This window comes from Cololabis saira, chromosome 1 (genome assembly GCF_033807715.1).
Source record: "Cololabis saira isolate AMF1-May2022 chromosome 1, fColSai1.1, whole genome shotgun sequence".
In the NCBI taxonomy this organism is placed as follows: domain Eukaryota; kingdom Metazoa; phylum Chordata; class Actinopteri; order Beloniformes; family Belonidae; genus Cololabis; species Cololabis saira.
The window spans coordinates 55,846,031-55,863,716 of NC_084587.1; the positions used below are offsets into that span (position 1 = coordinate 55,846,031).

At 43.6% G+C, this 17,686-nt stretch overlaps 1 protein-coding gene and 1 long non-coding RNA gene across 2 annotated transcripts; one reads left to right on the forward strand and one right to left on the reverse strand.

Moving 5' to 3' along the window:
• Window positions 1-144: 144 nt before the first annotated feature.
• On the reverse strand, window positions 145-7,706 carry LOC133448850 (uncharacterized). Its single transcript, XR_009782984.1, has 3 exons — window positions 7,468-7,706; window positions 848-994; window positions 145-416 (listed from the first exon to the last, which is right to left on the reverse strand). It is a non-coding gene; the product is annotated as an uncharacterized LOC133448850 (long non-coding RNA).
• Window positions 7,689-11,646, forward strand: LOC133448844 (homeobox protein Nkx-2.3-like). Its single transcript, XM_061727760.1, has 2 exons — window positions 7,689-8,536; window positions 9,540-11,646. Exons 1-2 carry the CDS (start codon window positions 8,092-8,094, stop codon window positions 10,163-10,165), a joined length of 1,071 nt encoding a protein of 356 aa, XP_061583744.1. The 5' UTR covers window positions 7,689-8,091; the 3' UTR covers window positions 10,166-11,646.
• Window positions 11,647-17,686: the final 6,040 nt, after the last annotated feature.

The following is a 17,686-nucleotide window of genomic DNA, read 5'->3' on the forward strand; positions in this document are numbered from 1 at the left end:
TAGTAGTAGTAGTAGTATTATTAGGCTATATTTTTATATTTATAGTTAATTAAAACACTGTCCTTCCAGCAAACCTTTTGTCTTGATGTGTTGAAACATATAACATATACTGACTTAAACAGGTTTCTTAATTCTCTTTCCTCTCAGTTTTATTTCAGTTGAACCACATCTCACTATAGCCCAGAAATCCAGACACGTGTAAAGCGGCTCACAGACCAATCCAGCTACATCTGTAGGTCTAACTTAGTGAAAATCTTTACAAACTCTTAACGCAAGCCCGTACGCACGCACACGCGAGCACATAGGAAATGCCCAGACGGGCTGAGATTATCTCCTCTCTTCTCTCTCTTCTCCTCTCTTCTCTCTCTTCTCTCTCTTCTCTCCATCCGACCATCCAGAGCCGCCTGGCGCCTCCGCTGGGCCGCAAATGACAGCAGACAAGAGGTGTAGCATTTCCTATTGTCCCCCCCCCCCCCACCAATGACACTCACACACTAACACACAAAGAGAGGGGGGGCTGGTGTGGGCAGGGGTCAAACACGCCTGATGGAAATTAGAAGAAACTTATTGCTTAAAAAAAAAATCATCAGAGCTCAAACTACACTCTTGAACTCCTTGACGTTTCCATTGTGTAATATTATACAAGAGCAGCTGTACAATAAAGTGTAAGGTAACGGCAGAATGAGAGAAAAAAGTCAATAATGCAGCCTGAATGAAAAAAGTAGGCCATGAATATAAGAAGAAGAAGGGTTGACATTTGCTCATTTTTATGGTTTTGCAGTAAACAGAAGCAAAGGAACTTAATGAAGTAATTTAACCTTTCAAATCCTGATAAGCTTTCACTCACATTTAACTGACTTATCTCTTTGAGTCAGAGATAAAACCCGGTCAGAAGCTTTGGTAAAAAGGTCAGTCCTCCTTCCAGCTCTGTCAGCACCAGCAGGACCAAATCCTTCCTCCTGATGGACGGGGATCTCGTGGAGCTGAATAAAACCTGCAGACAGTTGCAGTATAAGATCAACTTCAGGCAATCGTTAACATCAGTTATTAAATTCAAGGCCTGCAATAAAAAAACATAAAGACGTGAACTGGTAAAACGTGTTAAATTCTTGCCCAGGTTCTGCTGGGAGCAGGTCGGGATTGCAGGCAGGCCGGTCCATCAATTCTGTAGGTCAGAATGTGGTTTTGTTGTCTTGTTATAAAATGTATGTACACTCCGGGATAAAGTTTTGTTCTTGAAAAGCAACATAATCCAAGAAGAGGAAAAGAGCTTCAAAAGGACTTGGAATGTCTGATTTGCAGAGGTGTCTTCAGTCTTCACATTCATTACTCAGGTAGAAGTATAGATATTAGAGTTTAAAAATACTCCTGTTGAAGTTGAAGTATAAACTCAAGTTTTTTACTCAAGTAAAAGTATAAAAGTACTGGTTTCAAAACTACTTAAAGTGTAAAAGTAAAAGTAATGTAAGGGGGAAAAAAGCCATTAAGGACAAAAGCCATTGAAAAAGAATGTATCTTAGTATAATGCAAATATATTAAAGAACCATATATGTGTACTATTGAGCACTAACATGTGTTTCAGAGAGCAGGAGATATGATGACTAGTTGCCTATAAGTATTGTAATGGTGCAAAAAGTCAAACTTCAGAGGCATGTTATCATTTATCCTAACCTTTATTGGAATGTACATCCAAGTTTAGTTGCAGGAATCTGAGGGAACGGATGTAAGAACAAAACTGGAGAAAGAACATCTGAAACAACCACAACCAAATTCACTCTATCCGGATGGAGCAATTTAACTGGATAGTTTTTATTTAAAGGTAAAAATGTAATAGAGTAACGAGGCTGTTTTTAAAATGTAAGGAGTAAAAAGTACAGATAATTGTGTGAAAATGTAAGGAGTAAAAGTAAAAAGTCGTCTGAAAAATAATTACTCCAGTGAAGTATAGATAACCAAAATTTCTACTTAAGTAAGTTAACAAAGTATTTGTACTTTGTTACTTGACACCTCTGCTGATTTGATATGCTATACGTTGCATTGCATGCTGGTCCATCCCAGTTAGGGCTTCTTTGTTGCACAGTGAAGTATTAAGTGGGATTTGTGAACGTAGCTCTGCGTTGTAGCAGCTTCCCCAAAGTAATCCCTCATAAACACGGTGGCATGAATTGATTAAGTTGATTAATGACGGTTCTTGATGTGGCATCGCTGATCACAGGTGGCACGTTTCTCTGTCTGCACCCAAATTCATCCAGATTCTGGGAATAGTTCAATGACATGCAATGCAAAAAGAGAAACATCACTACCAATCTGTCTTTAAGAAGGCAGAAAGTCATCTGTTAAAAATATTACTGCTCTTGTTTTTTTGTTTTTGTTTTTCACATCTCAACTCGGACTAAAATACTCCTGTAACTCTTCTGTAACGTGCTGCAGGCCTGAAATGCAACGTGGACACATATAAACAACTGAAGTTGGTGAGGAAAAAAAGGAAAAGCATAGCTCACGTCTTCATGTATAATAGTAAATGAAAGATTCAGATGTGACATTATTTATAGTTCATATTTCAACCAACAGCTAATTTACTGGAGCTGAAAACAGCAACCTGCCCAAACAACGAGCTAAGAGGACTGAAAGACACCAGAGCTGCAGGGTTTGGGAACACCGTGGTGAAACTAGATGCAGATTAGTTTCTTCTCCAGCCAACAGAAATCTCCTCACAAATGACCAAACACTGAAACTCTCAGGCTCCAAGGAATTTCTTTTCAAATGAAAATTAAAGCATAAATGCTTGTGTTATGTCAATCATAAGGGGTTTTTTGGTTCATAATGCCAGAGTGTCACTTTTTAAGTGACCTTGGCTAAAGATGCAACCAGTTTTGCTTCATTTTGGGGGTTATTTGGTGAGTCTATCAACATGTTTGCTTCTGTGACTGCTTACCTTCTCAGGGTTGCTTCTTCGGCTCTCATGAAACTAAAATCTCAGCTGATATCAGGGTGAACATGAACTAGAAACTGGAAACCTTTAATGGATACAAAAGCATCCCCGGTTTGGATGTTTTTAAACAGTAAATGCTCCATCACTCAAGCCCAACTGGTTTTATCTTCTGTCCCACTGCAGCTTCATCAGGGTGACGGCTCAGCTGACGTTCAGAAAACACAGCGCTCAGCCTGGCGTCGTTGGATTTAATGCTTATTTAAAATGAATGGAGGCAGTCGTGTGCCAGTCTAAACACTAAACGGCCTGTTTGGTCTATTTTATGAGCACACGTTGATGATGATGTGGCAGGAACGGTTGAGAGTCGCTGGGGAGTCTAGAGAGACGTCCACACATACAGTACAGTATATCTGAGAAACACACACACACACACACGCACACACACACACACACACACACACACACACACACACACACACACACACACACACACACACACACACACACACACACACACACACACACACACACACACACACACACACACACACACACACACACACACACACACACATATAATTCATGGCTTGCATGTGAAAAAGCCTAAAGCAACATTATTTTAGGTTTACAACTATGTTTAACTCAATTTAACATCTAAAAGCCTTTTATAAGAACATGTCAGACCTGCCATCGTTTTTTCTCCTTTTTATTCATTTTTGATTCAACTTCAGCTAAAGGTTCAATTATCAAATATGTAAATAACGCTCCAATAAAATTAGCTAAGTCAAAGTCACGTTCTGTAAGCAAATAATGAGACATGTAGTTTTTCATTGAGTACAAATACACGGAAACATGACTGCATATGAAGGCATAGCATCCTTTATTTATACATTTATTGCAGTTATTGATTGAATAAATAGTTGATATGAAGGTTGTTTTTTTAATGAGGCTGTAAGAATCGTGGTTATTACCAAGTGTCAACGCGGAAGTAAAAAAAGGATGCAGTTCCTTGACTGGCCGCTGGGGGGCATCGCTATTAACGCCCATGTTAAAATATTCAGCTTTGCAGCAGAAAAAACCTTTCTACAGTGGTTGACAAGGACAGTTTTAGTCTGGGTGGCTACATTTTACATCCAGGACAACTGGAAAGCCATGTTGATTTTTTTTTTTCCAACTTATGTATTTAATTTTACGGAGCCCCTCTGGTGACATTTGAAAAAAATAAAATAATGCACGAGTTAATATCTCGTGGCCACAAGTTATTAATGCGTGGCCACGCATTATTTTATTTTTTTCAAAATAATGCGTGGCCACAAGTTAATATCTCGTGGCCAAGCATTAATAACTTGTGGCCACGAGTTAATATCTTGTGGCCGTGCATTAATTATCTCGTGGCCACGAGTTATTAACGCATTATTTTATTCAAATGTCACCACAGGGGCTCCGTATAATTTTGTTCGTTTCATATCAAGTAAAATAGTATAAAGTGACAATTTTATGTCGAGTGGGGGGAATGGTGTTTTGATAGTCAATAGTTAGCTGTCATCACTTTTTCTACTTAGCACTCGGGGTTTTATCGACTTCTGATTTGTGAATAAACATAACAGAGCACATGTTCATATCCTAAAGATGCGATGTTTCATTGTGCTGTTATTTTGACTAACAGACCCCCAAGACTGGCCTGGAAGAACCCCAGAATGAAGCTATAAGCAGCAGGCATTTTGCGCTAACCGAGTGTCAACTAAACAGCACCGAGGGACATGTGAAGTGATGTAAATGTCCAGCAGCAGCTCAGCAGCTCAGTTTGACTCAGAGCAGGAGCCAGGTCTCTTAAGGACCGCTCCGAGCCACAGTCCTCCGGCCAGGGGGCTTTAACCAAGCAAAGAGCTGAGAAACTGGGCCTCCGGGGGGGTTCGGCCATAGCAAGGCCAGAACTGGTTGTTTGTACAGATTTAGTCAGTAAATGTACAGTAATGTGAATCAGCATCATAGGTTAACATAATGAAACTAAACCAGCCACACTGCTAGTGAAGCGATGAGGGCGGCTCCCAAAGCTGCTTCCCATACCTGTTTTCTCAGATTTACTGAAACATAGCAACTGTCGCACCAGCAAAATATAAATTAAAGATCCCTCCAAAAACAAAAGCAGGTCTCGGCTGTGGAATCTAAAACAGAGAAAAAAGCAAAGTCAGGGCTATACCGACTGGATCTGTGGCATTGAGGCTGCTGAGCAGGAAGCCCGGGAGCCCGGATAGTCCACTATGATAGGCTGAACTTTGGATTTGGCCTTTTCACAGACCGCTGAACCTTCAACTGCTTAGTTACATGTGAAAGTCTGGGACACTCTGAGGTTTGTCGTTTTGTTAAAGTTTACATAACATCCACCATTATTTCCTTCAGTCTCTTTAAGATACTAATGAAAACTACAGGAACCTGACTCTCTTAAAGATAAATAAAAGAGTCTTAGCTGATATTGCAAACATTTGTATGAGTTAAATCTGTGCTTGCTCTGCAGGATAACACTAAACACAGACTTTTACTCATGGAGTGATTTTGTTGTGAACACTGTACTTTTACTTTCTAGCAAATGTTATCCAGCGGTCAGCCAATATCAGTTTTACAAGTGACCGATGCAGATTATTCAAAGATGGCCAACCCCAACCCTAACAGACAAATAAATCAGTCTGCCTCTGTTTGTCTCTCAATTAAGAGATTAAAAATAAACATGTTTAGTGCAGATTTAGTCCCTCAGACCTCCTGAACCTAGATCCTTTCCTCCTGTCCTCTGATATTCAGGGCTGGGTTTTTATGTTTCCATCGGTGAGTGTGAGGGCCGTGCAGCTGCTGGGACTCGCGGACAGAGCAGGACCGGCTGCAGAACTGGGTTCCATGTTGTGGTGCATGTGATGAGCAGGATCTGTGTCCATCATTACGGGCCTGACTCCAGCAAGGGTTCTTTTAATGCCTGCTGTGAAAATACCAACCACTGTCAAAGTTATTAGAAGCTTAACAAACCTGGAGGACGATTAATGACCGATATTAACATTTAATTAAAAAAAAAAAAAAATCAGGGTGAGGTTTTTTGTTTAGTCTTTTTTTCTATAAAACTGCTGAGGATTGCAGAAGAAATAGCTTTGTCTCGTTGTGCAGTCTTCTCTTCCAGCACATTCGTGTCAGTGTTTCAGTCTCATCCTCATGTGGCAGCTTATCCGGCTTAAACACATTTATGCACGCTAAAGTCCTGAGCTGTTCAACTATCGGAAGCTGCGTGTTCTTTGACAATAATTATAGCTGTACACTGATTTTCTGCTAAGTCGACGAGTTTGGATTTTAAGTACTTGCATTAAAACTGATCAGGATGATACTATTAATGGAGCACTCTTTATCTTTATTACTCAATATTTATGTAAATTAAAAATGTTGTTTATAAAATGACTTGTTCTACATAAAATTAACTTTTTATAAAAGGGGAGCTTTTTGTTTTGCGTTGGTCAAATCATTGTATTCCTTATTAAGCAGCCTTCCCTTACTTGTTGCTTATTTTGTAGCAGTCAGTTGAGTTTTAGTGAAAATGATCAAATAGGCTTAAAATGATTACATTTAAGTTTAAAATGTAACTTGAAGAAAATACATTTCTAAAACGCTTCTTGCTTAAAGCTAGAGCGCCTCTTTAAAGAAAATAAATTTTTAAAGTCAGAAAAATGATGGTGTTGCATTGACATAGTAAAGTGTTTTTGTTTTCCCCAGCATTAGTCTGCTCCACCTGCCTGCTGTCCACGGAGGAAAAACTCCTGCCGAGGCTGCTCTCGCTGCAAAGCGGAAAAGGGGAGCAGATAGGAGCAGATTAGGCCGCGCTAAAAACGTCAGTCCGTTTTCTTGGAGGAATTTTAATTGCCCCGCGGGGCCCTGCTTATCGGCGCAGAGCGGGTATTAATACAACACCCGAGATAAAGAGGATGGAGGGCCACGGAGGGCCACGCAGGGCCACGGAGGGCCAGGCCGGGCCACGGAGCCAGCTGCTGCTCGCTCTGCCGGGATACCGAGGCTGTAAGACCCGAGCAGCCCGCTGGAGCTCCAGCTGCAGCTCCGGCTGGAGGAGGTTTAGCTGCCCAAGTTCAGCAGCGACAGCAGAAGGCTGTTCCTGCGTCACTGGTGCTTTGTCATTGGAGTGAGTGACAGATGCGAAGCTCCTGCTGACATTTTTATGGCCCTGCTATTATTGGGAACGTTTTCTGTATACAGTAATGATGTCCAGTCTGACGCTTACGAAGTGTTTGTAGAAATGTCTCAATAACTGAGAAAGGATTCAACTTCCTGAGGCACCGACCTTCAGATTTGAAGTCAGGCCACATTCTTACAGCTACTAAAATCCAGCCCGTCTCTTTACCTCTCCAGCTTTAGGGGGTTTGGGGTGGGACATTTCAACTTCCTTCACCACAAACCAGCAGAATCAAATTATTATTATTATTATTATTATTATTATGCCTGATCACAGGAAAGTCTGATTTTCTGTTCACCCAGCAACTTTGACAAACCTTGGCCTTGAGATGCGTCGACACTTGCTGCGCCGCGGAGGCGGAGACGCACGGGTCCACGGGGAGTTTGCTATAGTAGGAAAACTTTAAAGAAACTTTTTGAAACATGATTAGAATAAAAACATGCACACCTCAGGGATGTTCAAACGCAGAAACACTGGTGCAAAGTGATCCGTTTTAAGCAAAGCGTTAAACTGGGGGAAAAAAGATTGCGGAGGAGCAGAGCTGCAATGCAGATCTCTGTCCTTATTAATTATTACGTTTGACAAATAAAATCAGTATTCTTGGAACTACGTCATATTCTCCCCGCCTTCCTTGTGTTTCTCCCAGAGCTTCCCCTCCAGCCCCCGCAGACTTTCCATTTCACACACACCCCTCCCCCTCGCACCAAAAGAGGCAGAGGCGCTCCTCTCCTTCTGCCTGGTCCACTCCACTTACAAAGCCCGACATTATATCTGTCAGAGAGGAGACCTGCATGGACAAACCCGGCACTAATACCCATGTTTCCCTGCGATTTATGGCGATGAAGGATTCCAGAGGCTTAACGCACCTCCAATTACTAAAGAAAGGGCGTCCGAGCTGAATTTTTGTAATCCAAACAGTGGGAGAGGAGAAGGAGGGTGCATGTTACTCGGCGGGCTTCATTTCCTCGATGCTGCAGAGCTGGAGCTGGGTGACATGATGCTGCAGAGCCCGCTCACATCCACGCCGTTTTCTGTCAAGGATATCCTGAAGCTGGAGCAGCAGCAGCAGCAGCAGCAGCAGCAGCAGCAGCAGCAGCAGCAGCAGCAGCAGCAGCAGCAGCAGCAGGCCGGCCCGGGGCTGCACCTGGCCCGGTCCCCCCTCACCCCGGACCCGCAGCACTTCCACAGCCCGCCGTCCTGCATGCTGGCCGGGCCTCGGGACAGCCCCTCCTTCTCGGACGGAGAGGACAACCTGGCCTACCTGAGCGCGCTGGCGGGGCGGGAGGACGAGCACGGGGACACCAGCCTGTCCCCGCACATGTACGCCCACCCGGGGATCCACGCAGCCAAGCTGGAGGCCCCCGAGCTGGAGGAGCCGGAGAACAGTGAGTCCATACTGTAACAGACAAAGAGCGGCGGGGGGAGAAGTTCAAGTTCTGGGTACAAAGAATACAAACGCTCAGGAGAACATACAAGCAGAAAAAAGCTGTTTGGGACGTTTCTAATTTCATAGTCACCAAATGATTTCCATAATTGGTCCCAAAAGTAGCTTATCTTATAAGGTTATCTTATTTCCCTAAAGTGAAACCACGATCAGATTGCGGAATGGTAACAGTCTGCCAGCCGGTGTGAGCTTTATAACTTAGAGATCATTTGTAGTTACTTTACAATAGCAGATTAATTTTGGCATCGTTGGGAAAATTTAAAGCAATTTTTTTCTTGGCCTTGAGCATATTTTTTTTATCATTTACACACTTAAACTGAATTTCCAAGAGAACGCGGCGAATACACGCGGTGCAGCCGTGCAAGATACAAGGGATAACATGGGATGGTAGCGATTTATTTAGGTTTTCCTCAGAGCAGACCCCGCTGTCCCCAAAGGCTCCTTTCCTGCAGCAACACACGTCGGACACGATTCCAATAAACAGCTATCAAATGGTGGAAGGCTGAGACGAATCCAGTAAAGTCTGGAGATGTCAAACACTTTCTAGTGGTTCAGCTGTGCGCCTCTTATTGGGAGTCTGTTATGATGTGTGGACCATAAACCGACAATTAGTTTAAAGAGGCTTGTAAAAGAACTGACACCGAGAAGTAGCGCCAATAAACACAGTCAGACACGGCGACCCCGGCTCTTCTCCGCAGGCGCAAACAATTATTCATTAGATATAAACTGTTCGAATAATTAGTGTTTGGGTTCTTTAGCCCTTTTAAGTTAAGCGAGTTATGGAAAATGAAAAAAAAGTTATGGCTACCTCCAATAGGTCTAATCTGTAGGCTATAAATGTTTTGATTTTTTGAGTTTTCAGTGCAGGTTGGGGGGAAGCATGAGTGTGTGTATTGTTAAAGCTGCTGCAGATACTGACGTGCATATGCCTCTCTGCCTGCCAGAGAGCTGCGGGCTGGCCCGGGACGAGGCGTCGGAGGGCGGGCAGGCCGGGCCGGAGCGGCCGCTGCAGAAGCAGCGGAGCCGGCGCAGGCCGCGGGTGCTGTTCTCGCAGGCGCAGGTGTTCGAGCTGGAGCGGCGCTTCAAGCAGCAGCGGTACCTGTCCGCGCCGGAGCGGGAGCACCTGGCCAACACCCTCAAACTCACGTCCAACCAGGTCAAGATCTGGTTCCAGAACCGCCGCTACAAGTGCAAGCGGCAGCGGCAGGACAAGTCCCTGGAGGCGGCGGGCCAGCACCCCCCGCCGCCGCCGCGCCGCGTGGCCGTGCCGGTGCTGGTGCGGGACGGGAAGCCGTGCCTCGGCAGCGCGCAGGGCTACGCCGCCGCCCCGTACGGCTCCAACCCGTACAGCTACAACGGATACCCGGCCTACACGTACAGCGGCCCCGCGTACAACAGCAACTACAGCTGCACGTACAGCAGCCTCCCCGCGCTGCCCCCGTCCAGCTCCCCCGCCTTCATGAACATGAACCTGGGCCCGGTGAGCGGCCTCTCCCCGCAGACCCAGACTCACCAGGGGGCCGCGGTGTCGTCCTGCCAGGGCTCCCTGCAGGGGATCCGCGCCTGGTAGCAGGACAAAGCAGGGCCCGCGTCATGGAGCTCTTTTCTTTTTTGGTGAACCCACAGCCTTTTTTTTTTTTTTTTAGGAGTGTGTATTGACTTGGTCAAAATGTCTCTGAAACAACATTTTTCATAGCGTTTGGATTCACCTGTTCGACATATAATTTGCATAAAATGGATGTCACACAGTGGCGTCTGTGTGACCACACGCAGCGGGGTGGGATTTCATTTTCTGGTCCAATATATATTTTTCTTCTTTCGGTGCTTTTCTCTGGCACCGCAGAACTGATCACAGAGCGGAAATGGCGCACGCGTTTGCGCATTTCTCCATATTTGAACCGAGAAAGACTTTGTTTTTTAAGTTAGTGTTTTTGACGACCTGCATTTTTATTTTTAGAGACTGAATTACTTTAAAGTGTTTTTTGGTTGAACAGAGAATTGTTTTAGTCTATTTCACATTTATTCAAATAAACTGAAGATATTCAGGAGATGCGTTTTCATTCTGTCTGGGCGACAAACTCAGTCTTCTCTTTGGTGTTACCTTTCAGCGTGGTCTTGGAGAGAGAAGTATAGTGTTATTTGAATGGTTAAATGTACTTTTTATATTAATAATTTGTGTCCACTCTAAATTGGATTCATAGGAGACACATTTTTCACATCAACATATTAGTTTAAGTGGGGAGCTGTTCTTGGACGCCAGGCTACAGGCACTCTTTGTCCCGGTGCCAAACGACGTGAAAGGAGGAAGTTTTTCTCCATTTGAGTTAGGCCTACTTAAAGGACGCGATTAAGCACCTAAAATACCCCGAAGAGCGAGTTGCAGCCGAGCTGGAGAGCTGGAATAATGGGTCTTATTGGATTGTCGGACAAAAGGTGTGTGGTAGGCAGAGCCGGGCACTCAGCAAAGACAAAGGCGCGCAGGGCCTGCGAGATTGACGTCTTAATATTCCAATTTGAGCGACAGGCAGCGGGTTATTCTGCGCAGAGAAGGGAACACGGAGTAAAACGTGGTCACTTTTGTTCCCCTTAGGAGTTTTTCTTCTTGTTTTTTTGTTCATGGAGAATGGCCCTGCAAGATCTCCAGCCGCGCTGCTTCGGGGGCTGCCGGGTCCGAGGTAATGGCAGCGGGGAGGTGTTTGTCTGAAAGAAGGGGGTATTATTGCTACAAGTTTCACCATTTATCCCGAGGAGAAGAATGGACGAGGGAATTCTCAGGGGAAGCCCGTGAGGAGGAGAGCGGGGTTCGTGACCAGGAGGAGTTCAGCTCTCACAGGCTGCAGGGCAGAAAATCATGCATGAAACCAACTGCAGAGGCCTAAAGTCCGTCTTCAGGGGAAAGAATATGATTAAATGAAACAATACAATAATAAAGAAAAATAAATCATTAAAAAAGAACAGGACATATATATATGTAAATATAATTTCAGCTGTATACGTACCGCTAGTAAAATAGAGAAATTCAAAACTTAATTCAAAAACGTAAATAAATAGCCTAAATCAAATTAAAAATATTGGATTTTTGTATTGCTCTTAATTACTCAATTATTTCATGAATTGTTCAGCAAATGAGATATTTTGTATCACTATGAATTAAAATCGTAAGGAAAAATATGTTTTGGTTTTTAATTTAGTCCTTAAAAAACTGTATATAAAAAAATACATACATAATACATAACTCTCATGTATTCGGTGTTCTAGACGTGTTTTTTCCTCACTTTTCATTATTTTCAAATACTCGCATGTGTATATATATATATATATATATATATATATATATATATATATATATATATATATATATATATATATATATATATATATATATATACACACACACAAATATGTATGTATTTAAATATATATCCCTATCGTGTGTTGCCGAAGCGCAGTTAATTAACCATTACGCACAAGTGAGGGGGAACAACGCGGCTGTATTCAGCTTCAGTCTAAACCCAGCACAAACATACGTTTCCTCGTTTATGGGACAAACACCTGTCCAGTTATTTGCCGAAATAATTCTTAAGAAGATAAATTGTCCTGGAAGTTGTGTGAAAAGTAAAGTGGGAAAACATCAATTGCTGTTTTCTCGGCGCGTAATTGTTCCTCTGGCCTGAGAACAGCGGTTTCCTAAAGCCATTCTTGTATAATTACACCCACACAATCGTGTCCTATAATGTGAGAGACAGCAGCCAAGACTGAGAGCAAACAGCAGGAGCCACAGCGACCACAAGCTCTCCAGCTGAAACCAGAGGTGGACTCAAGGCAGCAGTCCAGTCGCTCACGATTCACTTTACACTTTAAAATCATTAATAATTGCTTAATCCTCGACTCCCTAACTCCCCATCAATTTAATTCCTTCACAATTTATTTTAAATCTGCTCAACTGGGCTTGAATAAAACCGGATATGTTCAGAGTCAATCAGAATGAAGAGTGAATAAATGTGATTGTTGTCAGCAGCGGTCCTCGGTGCGTCTGCGCGGACGCTCCAGTCAGACTGTCGGTCTCCGCTGAGATTGAGATCTGTCCGTCTGAGCTGTTAACCAGCTCATCTGTTGTTTGGGACTAAACAGATTGAAAGGTCCGGCAGAGTGATGGGATCCAGGGAGAGGTAAACACACAGAGCTGATAAGCTCCGCGCCCTGAAGAGCAGCCGCGGCCGCGGGACAGAGACTTATGGACGCAGAGACGCAGCAGACACTCAGGCGTCCCCCAGGTAAACACCCAGAAAACAAGTGTTAACTAAAGTCAGCCCACCAAGGTCCACTTCCTGGCTCTCCCTGTGTCTCCTCTGCGACGTAAACCTGCGCTAAAAATAAAAGTGTTTGCATGTGAAGCTTATAGCAACTGATAATAATTGTGGGAGAAGTATTCTGTCCTAGGTCATCAGAAAATAACTTTTAAGTTCAGAAGTATTTGTAGTTATTATAAGCTTAAGCAAACACACAGCTCAGCTCCCTGCCTCTCACATTACTGCAGATCATTAACAGTGGTTCTTAAACATGTGGATCCTTTTGTAGCTGAAGCGGTTTTTATCTGCTGTAAATCTAGAGAAAAACCAACATAGTTTTTATAAGCCGCACAAAAAAGACATCACATTTCTTTCCTTGAAGTAAGCCGATTAAGCCTATAATTAAAATATATGTGCCGTAAAACTATATTCACTGAAGTACATGTAGACAAATGAATTGTAAGTTTTATGTAATGTCAACTGTGTTTCACAAGGTCATCCAAGGGCACTTGATGCAGAAAGAAACCCACAGATTCCTTCTGACCTCTTTTAATTCCAGGACTGTGAAACAGCAGACACATAACCCCGCTTTCACCCCGGCGGCCATTAAATACTACTGTTTCTGTGGAAACATAAGCATCAGAATGAGCGGAGCAAGATGTCTAACAGACACCACAAATGCACTTGAGTCACACAGGGCATTATTTGTCCCAGATTGCAGACTTGTTTACTTTGCAGCAAACATCTAACTGCAGCTGCTCGCTGACTCATATTCATCAGGAACACACCAGTTATCGCTTTGGATGCAGCACGTCATGTATGTGTTTGTGTTTGTTAATATGTTTGCCTCTTAGACCCCATGATGGCTCCAATGTTTAGAAGGAGCGTGCAACATGACATGAACTCATCTCTTAATCATCTTAATGCGACTCCTCACCAGGAATCTGTCTTTTACTCCTCAGCTTTCTGCAAAGTTCAGATGAATGTTTAATATTAATATCAAACTGAAACTGCAGCTAAAACCAGACGATCCCCTGAAACACCTTAACACGTTAACCCCCTCATATCCCCAAGGGCTCTCCAGCTGTGTGGAAAGTGATCAATAGTCTAAAGTCACAACTCAGTATCAAAGTTTCAGAATTATGGAGCACATTTTTTAAAATGTCTACACTTGATTTGACATCTGTATAGATGCATTATAATCCTGCTCACTGAGGAACTCCAATAGTTGTGTATAGCTGGATAAACAGGATAAGCATTATTGAAAACCTCTCACCAGTCTTCAGTATAACTTGTGTATGAACAGGTTGTTAGGCTTTGAGTCAGATTTAGAAAATAAAACCAGAAATATCTGTGCCCTCCTGCAGCATGACAAACCCAAGTATAAGCAGGAGAACCCCTGTATCTGTGCATCCTCATGAATGTGGAGAGGTTTCTGTGTGTTCCTGTCACAAGGCTCAGGTGCTGCTGCAGAGATGCATGCAGGGAGCTGCAGGAGCTGCATGCTGCTGCAGGAGCTGCATGCTGCTGCAGGAGCTGCATGCTGCTGCAGGAGCTGCTGCTGCAGGAGCTGCTGCTGCAGGAGCTGCTGCTGCAGGAGCTGCTGCTGCTCTCACGGCTCTCCGGAGCCGAGGCCACGCCCCGCGCATCAAGAGGAGGTCAGTGAGCAACTCAGGCTGCAGCGCCGGGCTGCGACAGGCCCGGGCAGGCCGCATGCACTCACAGAGACGCTTCGTCTCAGGGCAGACACTCAAACACGCAGCAGAGAAGCAGAGTCATGAGTAAAGGCTCGTATCACCTCTCCCATCTGTATTAGTTTGTCTAAAAACACAATACAATCAGCTGATAGTAGTAGGTTACAGTATTACACTAATAGACCTTCAGGCAAGCAACAACGTATAACGTTTTTCATCAAATGATTATTTTTTTTCCAAAAAATGCATGGGCAACACTAAGAACCCCTAGTGCTGCTTCCATAGCCTTTAAAGCCGAGGACACACCAGCAGTCGGCCCGCTGTCGGCCGACTGCTGTGTCGCCTCGCGTCGCCTGTGTCGGGCTGGGTCGGGCTCAAAAAGAAGCACTTGAACACACCGCAAAGACGACACCCAACGGCCGACTAGCACGTACGTTCTGCGCAATCTTCGTTTCAATTTGCTGCAATGTTTTCGGAGAAGAGCCGCCAGTCCGGGGCGCAGCAGCAGCAGCAGCAGCTCACGTACAGACGTGATCGCCGGGTCAACCTGCCGTCGTCCCGGGGAGAAACCTGCAGCTCTGTGGAGAATCACCGCTGGCTGAAATAAATCATTTAGGAAGATAAATGTTGGTTTAAGAGATTAAATCTAACAGTTGTAGCTACGCCTGTTAAGAAATTTGCTCCGAAAATGTCAAGATTTCTGCCTGCCGGCTTCGGAGCTGATTTATGGTTCTGCGTTAAATCGACGCATAGCCTACGGCGTAGGCTCTGCGTTGGTGTAACGTGGAACCATAAATCAGCCTTTATTCTGGCGAGGTTTGAAAAAGACTTCGCAACAACGGGAAAGCGAGTGATTATGTACATTCACTGAGTGAATATTATGAAAGTAAAATATATATTTCTCACTAGAAATGTAATCAAAACGCATTTTTATGCAGAAACTAACTAAAAATATTGATTTTATTCACTAAAAAATAAGAAATGTCCGCCATGTTTTTTTTTCTTTTTGATTCAGTCCGCAAATTATGACGAAAAGCATTCTGGGAAATTCTGGGAACAGCCAATCACAGAGTGAGCTGTTTGACCGACCGCCGATGCCGATTCGACTGAAAAGCGGCCGACGGGGGCCCGACCTGTGGCGACGTGCGGGACACACCGGGGAAACTAGGCCGACAGACGCACCGACGCACCGACGCTCATCGACGGCCCGACGGCCGATTGTCGGCTTGGTGTTTCAGGGCTTTAAGGGTGCAAGTTGCAGCTACTCGCCCTTCACCAGGAGATCATCAGAAGTGTGCAGACCTCAATAAAAGCTGCTCGGCAGCATTCAGGTGTGGTTTAACACAATACTAAGAGGGAACGATATAAGCAGGGGTCTTAAGGAACTGCATAATCGAGGTTTGCAAAACTGCAACGGAAAAACTACTTCTGGACCAGTTTTCCTATTGGATAGAAGTCCAAACTATGTAGCTGCTAGAGACGTGGAAATTCACCAAAAGCATTTTCATTACACTTTAGTGAATACGTGGGTTATGGGATCACCTGAAGAGCCAGCTCCTGGAGGGATGAAAAGATTTATTTGGGAGTTGTTTTTTTTATTAGTGCCGTTTCCATTCCAGGATTTCTTTTTGATATTTGGTAATGGAAACGCGCCCACTGATGTTGGTCGGCCATGATGCTCTGTGCCTGTTTTTGGCAGAAACCAAAGCAAGTATTTCAGTTAAGAAGCCTTTTACTGGCAGATAAGAATGTAGGTGTTGGTGGCGATGACATGACCCTGTTCAGCACCACCGGACCAGGGCACCTGATACACCACGAGTGGCCCATGAACTGCTCTGTGTAGCAGAGTATTCCAGAGGAAAACGTGGATCATCAGTCACACAGCCTACTGGAACTTGGTGCAACTGGACAACGATCCAGTGCACAGCAGCAATTCCACAAAAGAATACCTGGAAAACAAAAGGTTAATGGTTTTGGAAGGACCTAGTCCAAGCCCAGAGGCCAGACCTCTATCCAATCAAAATGCAGAGGTGTCTTCAGTATTCACATTCATTACTCAGGTAAAAGATACTAGAGTTTAAAAATACTCCTGTTGAAGTTGAAGTATCAACTCAAGTTTTTTACTCAAGTAAAAGTATAAAAGTACTGGTTTCAAAACTACTTAAAGTATAAAAGTAAAAGTAATGTAAGGGGGAAAAAAGGAATTGAAAAGGAATGCATCTTAGTATAATGCAAATATATTAAAGAAGCATATATGTGTACTATTGAGCATTAACATGTGTTTCAGAGAGCAGCAGATATGATGACTAGTTGCCTATAAGTATTGTAATGGTGCAAAAAGTCAAACTTCATGTTCATGTTATCATTTATCCTAACCTTTATTGGAATGTACATCCAAGTTTAGTTGCAGGAATCTGAGGGAACGGATGTAAGAACAAAACTGGACAAGAACATCTGAAACAACCACAACCAAATTCACTCTATCCGGATGGAGAAATTTAACTGGATAGTTTTTATTTAAAGGCCGAAATGAAATAGAGTAACAAGGCTGTTTTTAAAATGTAAGGAGTAAAAAGTACAGACGTGAAAATGTAAAAGTAAAAAGTCGTCTGAAAAATAATTACTCCAGTGAAGTATAGATAACCAAAATTTCTACTTAAGTAAGGTAATGAAGTATTTGTACTTCGTTACTTGACACCTCTGTCAAAATGCTACAGGAAGTCGCCCGTACAGCTGGAGACTGACTGGCTCCAAAAGCCAGTCAGTCTCCACCGACTCCCGAGTTAAAATGTCCAATTTTAGAGCAGAAATAAACTTGTTTACTAACCTTAAATAACCTTTTGGTCTCAGCTGTTTGATTTCACACCATAAAGTAATACATATATTTCTAATATGATTGATTGACAGTCAGCTCAGCCAATGGCGAGCCACTATCACGTCCTCAGCCGTAATCATCTTGCTACCGCGCTTAGCGAAGCAACCAGCACTCAGTCGGATAAACGTGACAGCAATTCTTGATTTCCCCATTGAATCGACATATGAAACGGGATATTTTGAAGTAAATGTCTGCTGGGGATTGGCTGGAGCATCTGGGAGCCACAGCGAACT